The 6,997-nt window shown below is 37.6% G+C and overlaps 1 protein-coding gene across 2 annotated transcripts in view; it reads right to left on the bottom strand.

Moving 5' to 3' along the window:
- Positions 1-4,503: 4,503 nt before the first annotated feature.
- Positions 4,504-6,997, bottom strand: part of cdc45 (CDC45 cell division cycle 45 homolog (S. cerevisiae)) — a 7,250-nt gene continuing 4,756 nt past the window's right edge. For both annotated transcript variants that reach the window (XM_014002563.1, XM_014002564.1), the window contains exons 13-18: positions 5,711-5,875; positions 5,481-5,619; positions 5,324-5,407; positions 5,119-5,237; positions 4,947-5,023; positions 4,504-4,782 (exon numbers count right to left, since the gene is read on the bottom strand). In XM_014002563.1, the coding sequence (XP_013858017.1) occupies positions 4,718-4,782; positions 4,947-5,023; positions 5,119-5,237; positions 5,324-5,407; positions 5,481-5,619; positions 5,711-5,875 (649 nt within the window). In that variant the 3' untranslated portion in view covers positions 4,504-4,717. The remainder of the gene's footprint in view (positions 4,783-4,946; positions 5,024-5,118; positions 5,238-5,323; positions 5,408-5,480; positions 5,620-5,710; positions 5,876-6,997) is intronic.

Raw genomic sequence — 6,997 nt, forward strand, 5'->3', positions numbered from 1 at the left:
CATTTGACCTCCAAACATGATGTGTATTCTGGCATCCAAACAGTTCAATGTTGGTCTCATCTGACCAGACTAGCTTATTATCAGGGGGGCCCCCCTCACTGGCGCCCCTGCAACATGGTCATCTGGACATGTACTGTAGGAGTAATGCTTAGGTTTTATTCAATAAGCAAACTATAGAGGGAGTTACTTCATCCCTGTGCACTCTGGTCAGGATTGCTGCTATAAACTTATTTTCTCTTTTGCCAAGAACAAAAAACGCCCAGCTTGGACTGAAAACGACTCCGCTCAGCATCGGTTTTATTTTTACACAGAGCAGCTGTTTCTCCCTGTATCAGTGTTTATACCCAGCTAATCATCACTGACATTAATCACACAGCTCATCCCCACGGATGCTAGATTTTCACACGACGTTTACCTTAAGCACAAGTCTTAAAATTTCAAACATCCTTCCCTCATTTATGAAAAATAAAAAAAGAAATTTTGGCTTCCAAGAAGTTGGTYTTATCTTGGAATCTTGTAGTTCTGAGGTCAGGTAGCGTTCATCTGCCGCAGCTTTTGTGCTCCACTTGCCCACTTTACCCATTTTTTTAAAAGCACAAAAGCATAATTTAGCATGTCTGTGCTCAAAGAGTGGAAAGAAACTAGAAAGTTTAAAGAACTGCTGATCAAGACCACAATAAAAGACAAGAAAATATACACAACAACCCAATTTCTATAGAACTGGAGTGTAACAACTTCCACAAGAGGTACAGTATAACTTGGATGGTGATCAAATGAATAAAAAGATCGTAATAAGAAAGATTACAAAATCAGATTATTTCTAAACATTTACTTTTAGACAGACTTGCAACATGTCTCTGGAGCGATTCTGCTGCCAACTGCTGCAACGTGACATCCATCATTATCGAATGGACGCAAATGTTTACCCAGAAAATTCTAACCTTTATTACTTTAAGCACACCGGAGGAGACACCCAGCTGTGAGAAGGCCCGAGAGGTCAAAGGTCACATGGGGGGGTGGGGGGGGTGTCAGGAATCTGTATCTGCAGACGAGCAGGCTGGCAGCCCAGGAGCTCAGAGGAGCTGATGAGGAACTGTGTGTGGAGCGTGTGAGATCCTCGTCTCGCAGCGTGACCAGGAGACGCGCAGAAACACTCGGCTGCAGCCGTTTGTCTCGGGTCATCTGAAGTTAATCCCATCTGGAATCTGGGATTGTTAGAGACACAGAGGGGAGAGGTTGAACAGCTGCCTCTGGTTAGTRAGGATGTCAATTAAACTTTATTGTAAACTTATTTTTGTTCATTTCAAGAGAGAGGAAAAAAACTGTTGCAGTCCTGAAAATATTAAAGATAAATTTGTACTTGTTTTTAAGCCAGGAAGTTTAACACAAGAACTTGAGGGATAAATAACCAGTTTATTCTTACATTTCATTAGTTTAATTGATTGATACTTTATTCATTTCATTAAAAATCAAAATAACTATATACAATAGATAAAGAAAATATATTACACAAATCAAAAAACGTAAGGTAGCAGAAGAAGAATAAATCTTCTATCTGTCCCTTTTATCCCCAGAATATATTCAAACAAAAAATAATTTAAAAATAATACGAAATAACTCAAACAACAATTCAAATAGTTTCACATTATACTTTTCCATATACCTTCAAAAAACTAGCTTTTATCTTTCTCTTAAATATATACATAAATCTGAAGCTGTTTAACATCCTCCAGACCATTCCACAATCTTATTGCCTGGATCAATGTGCATCTTTTCTTCAAACTAGTATGAAACCAAGGCTTCACAAACATTTCTATCCCCTTAATAATAATTAATTTATTGCTAATTTATATAGGGATAAGTGTCAAGTAARCATKTGTAGCCCATAGTCTAATTTGCATGGGACTTTAGCAACATTAAAAACAAATAAAACAATTTAAAATTTATTAAGAAAATACATAAAACAGATCATAACGTCATTAAAAAGACCAGGGATGTTAATTTAAAAAGGCAGAATGTTTACTGATGTCAACTTTTCTAAATTTAAGTACATGTCAGATGATAAATTAAGATATTCTAGTACAGATATGTCAACAATCTGAGACAAAATATGTCCTTTTTTTTGTCCAGTGTACGAACATTTTAGACTAAATTTCAAAAAAATTGGAATAAATTAAACATTAAACAGTTTGATGTGTGGGATTGTATGTGTTTTTTCCTAAAGCAGAGCATCACAGAAGTTTTATAAGACAAACTCAGCTCCTTATCCTCCACATCAGGACTGTTTTCCAGAGCAGCTCAGGTCTGTTGAGACAACACGATTGTTTGAGTGAAGCTGCTTCACACATCTACACACTGATCCCCCTTCAGGAGATGTTTCCTCAGTGTGTGTGTTGGGTTTGTTGCATTCCTGGGATGAAGGGAGGCGTAAAGGGCAGCGGCCTCACTTCAGCAGAGCCGTAGGGGTCGGAGGGTGGAGGGGAGAGTGACTGACGGCCGAGAGGAGGAGGCCAAACAGGTGGATGTCACACCGGAACACCAACAGGCTGAATGTCTCTGGTCACTGAGCAGGAAAACGTGCGCGGGGAGTGTGACAAAACATTGTTTTTAGAGGAATTCTTTCATCAGAAGAAAACCAGACATTGATTATCTGAACATTTCTGTCTGTAACTTTGAAAAAAGTTGAACTAAAAAAAAGCAGTTCTTGTCCTTTCAAGTCCACTCGTCAAGTTTTTGCGTCACAGCTTCTTTTGATCCTTTATGGCCACTGAACAATAAATAAATCTTAAAACTCAGACATTTCTGCAAAAATATTTCATTAAAGAAATAAAAATATTATCCATTTATTCATCCAAAGTCCTTTAAGGGTCTCATGTTGGCATAAAAGAAAAGAAAAATCTGCAAAAGTTAACGAGTCGTACATGCAGTGTTTCATTTCTGAGTTTCACAAGTCAGGAGATATTTTGCTAACACTACATGCAAACAAACACACTCATGGCAGCATTTTCTCCTAGCTTCTCCAAGACAATAACCATGATTATAAAAATAGACTCCAGGCCTTCCTCTGGCGTATCAGAGTGCTTCTGCTGGATAACATCATGTGTAAACAATGCCATCATGAATGTAAACAATGAATTTAGTAATCATGGCGTACTTACCCTTCAGACAATTAGGTTGTTGACGTTGACATTCCTTGTTGTAAAGCCCATCATGGCAAGCTTCAGTTCTGCTGCTGCCCCGAAGACTGTCTCCAAACGACCCAAAGATTCTGATCTCACACCCCAATCGAAGAGGGTCTAAACGGCCCCACAGAGAGCAGCTCCGGCCTCTTGTTTGCAGCYGGGCAGCAGAAACTCACCAGCAGAGATCTGATCTACAATCTGTCGTCTAAACTCACAACATTAACCTTTGCCCCACATGTGCAGGCTGAGCAGATGTGCAGTTCATTAAGGCTCAAAGCCTTTTTCAGAAGCAGTTATAGAAAGAATTTTACATTTATTTTCTATAAAACAACTTTTTGCATAGTTGCTTTTATTTTTAAAGTCCTCACAGGAAGTGTTGTCCTGCTATAACAATGTAAATGAGATGTAGTTCCTCGATCTGGACACCAGAGGCGACAAAACTCAATTTATTCAAATCAGCTTAAAATGTCTAAATTAGAGGAAAATAGAMCTTTTTACTTGTGAAATGAGAAAAAAAACTGTTTAGTGTTACATTATGARTAGTGCTTTTAGAAAACAATGTGTTAATGAGTTAATCTTTTCTAAAGCATCTTTTTTAAAACTCAAGTTAACGTAATATCAATCAGTCTTTTTATTCTTTGTTTTATAGTTATTTTTGATTTGATCTTGTTTTTCTCTGATTCTTATATAGTAGAGTTTTATGAGCACTTTTTAATCATGTTGTGTTCACTGTATGTCCATGTCCTATGTCTTGTGTTTTTGTTGGAACGAAGCAGACTCATTTTTACTGTAATCAAATTTACCTGCGGGTACAAATAAAGTTGATTGACTGATTAAAACTTTTTCCCCCACAATAGTAACGAAAAAATCCAATTAAAATTGAGCTGCACACATTTGTCTAATTGTTGAAAGTGAAAACATGTTTTTAATCAAAACGCAGGAAAGATAAACGCTTTATTTTTCACATTTACATTAAAAATTTGGGGTGCTGTTGCTTTCAAACAGCTACATAAATTGTCTTATTTGCCTTCTGTCATGTTTTGGTTTTTAATTAAAACAGTTCAAAACAAGCTCAGCTTTATACAACTGAATCATCACATTAATTAATAAYAAACAGATTACATATTTTATCTGAGATACTGAAAATAGACAGGGCTTTTTGACAAAATAATCAGATTTTGCTTATCTTTTATAATTAATCTTCCAACTTTCTCAGGTCCTGCTGAATTAAAGTATAAAATTGAATCAGTAGAACATAAATGTTCTGACTTGAATCAGACCATTACAAGCACGAGCAGTACAAATAAACTCAAACACTAGATTAAGTAACTTAAAAGATTTATTACACGTGTATAAAATGTAAATTGATGTGAACTATGAACAAACAGAAATGAGTAAAAGATGTGGATTTTAAAACAGAAAAAGCTGCAAACATTTAAAAGTAAAACTGTACAATATAAACACAAAACCAATTTAAAATGCTTCRATGTTTGAGCACTGTAAATCTGACACATGGTGTTCAGCTGCTCAGGTTTTCAGGACAGGAGAGTGATGAGCGCGTCCAGAAACTTGCTTCTGTCCTCCGTCTTCAGCTCGATTACTGCAAACAGAAACAAGCAAACGTCAACGGTTTGCTGACAAAAGGAGGAGGCTTCCATCCATGACGCCTGCTGGGAGGTTAGAGACCGGACCAAGACGATGCTGCCACCCGGTGCCCACAGAGGAGACGGACGTGTGGAGCGGCAATAAGAGAACGTCACTCACTCGACGTGTCGAAGTGATCGTGAAGAGTCCTGGAGCTGGTGCTCTCTGCAGCTTTCTCAAACGCTCGGCCAAAGAAACTTCAGGAACAAAGAAAAACAGAAAATAATCAAACTGACAAATGAGCTGAAAAACAGTGACGCCTTATGAGCTCCTGCTCCAAGCGAGAACTTACTTCTTCTTGTCGGAAGTCTCCGACTCCGGCGGGATTCCGACGACGATGACGGTTCCCTTCTCCACGTCTTTGGGGGCGGCCATGATGAGAGGGAGCAGCTTGCAGCGTTTATTCCTCGTCTAAATAAGGACAAAAGCTTTAATATGAGCCAGCGTTCGGGATTTCACAGTTTTTATGCTCCGAACCAGCTTTGGCAGATTCTTACAGAGTGGACAAAAGCCCTCAGCAGGTATTTGCAGAGTAGAGTTAGGGCCAGGGGCTTGGAGAAGAGCTTCACATCAGGTGTTCCCTACAAAWGAAGGAGCAGCAGAAGATTTATCTGAGCTGCTGAACAGAGGCAGGCTAACACTCAGACTCTTTACCTCCAGGAGGTAACAGTAGAGGAASGGTCCCTGCGACAGGATGAGGTTGGTGCAGAGGCAGCTGGCGACAGTCTGCTGGATAGCAAGGAGCTTCCTCTTAGCCAGGTCGATCCCTGAATGGAGACGCTCCAGGTTGCTCCTGCAGAGAAAAACAAAACGTTTGACTCGAGGAGGAGGGGTTTCTATAACTCACAGCCCAACGTTTCATCCAACACGGCTCMCTGACGCACCGCGACAGAGAGTCCAGAGCCTTGATGAAGTTGTCCGTGGTGTTGCTCTCCTCCTTCTCTGCGCTCTCCAGCAAGGCGGAGGCGGCGTGCACCATGTCGCTGGCCAGGAACCGGTTCTTAAAGCCAAAGTGAACGCTGAACGTCTGGATCCGAATGTCCTTCATTCTGACAACGATGGGAAAACAAAACTTTCCCATTAGGACATTTAATGTTTTTTTTATTTTTAACCTCACTTGCATTTCTAACTTCCTGTAGTTTTTTTTAATTAATAATAATGAATTTTATTTGTAAGCACCTTTCAAGACACCCAATGACACCTTACAAAATAAAAACACAAAAGTAAAAATAGATTGTAATAAAAAACTAAAAACTAAATTAAAATGAGGTAACTAACTTGAATGGGTGATCTTTGAGTCATGGTTTGTAAATTAAACCCCTCGTAGCTCAAAGTTCATGACTTTTTTCCTGAAATGTCCCTTTTTATCATGCAGAAACAGAACACGAGCTAAATACAGCAAAATATCAATTAAAAGCTAAAAGTATAAAAAGCTAGCTAGAAGCTATATCTAGCAAAATGCTAGCTAGAAAGCAAAAGTTAAACTAAATAACAAAACATTAGCTAAAAACTCAGTGTCAGTGTTGAAATTTGTAGAGTCAATGAGGTGAAGTTTTTGGGTGTCATCATTGAAAAAAAACTGACACAGAGACCTCATATAAATTATTTAAGAATAAAAATGGCAAAATCTATTGCAGTATTGTATAAAGTTAAGGAGTTATTTAATGATAAAGCACTATTTATACTATATAATGCAATTATTGTTCCACATATAATTTATTGTATAGAAGTCAGGGGAAACACATGTAAAACCATTTTCATTTTACAAAAAAAAGAGCCATAAGAATTATCACAAGAAAGCATTACTATCACCCTTCTGACATATTGTTTCATCAATTAAAATTATTAAAATTTTACGAGTTGGTTGATTATAACATTCTGCAGGTTATGTATAAAGCTCATAAAAATGTGTTACCTTCAAACATCCAATCACATTTTGCTATAAGGGAAAGCTGCTATAATTTGAAGGGATTACATGTTTGTTAAAGCAAAAAATCCAAACAAATCTGAAGGACAGATGTATTTCAGTAAAAGGTATAAGACTATGGAATAATCTGGAAAATTATTATAAAAGTACTGGATCAATTATTTCCTTAAAAAATGATCAAAGTAAAATTGTTAAAGAAATATGAAATTGTTTAATTTGTATTTGTATGAGTTACTGTTTCAGG

Source organism: Austrofundulus limnaeus, unplaced genomic scaffold (assembly GCF_001266775.1).
Source record: "Austrofundulus limnaeus strain Quisiro unplaced genomic scaffold, Austrofundulus_limnaeus-1.0 Scaffold14, whole genome shotgun sequence".
In the NCBI taxonomy this organism is placed as follows: domain Eukaryota; kingdom Metazoa; phylum Chordata; class Actinopteri; order Cyprinodontiformes; family Rivulidae; genus Austrofundulus; species Austrofundulus limnaeus.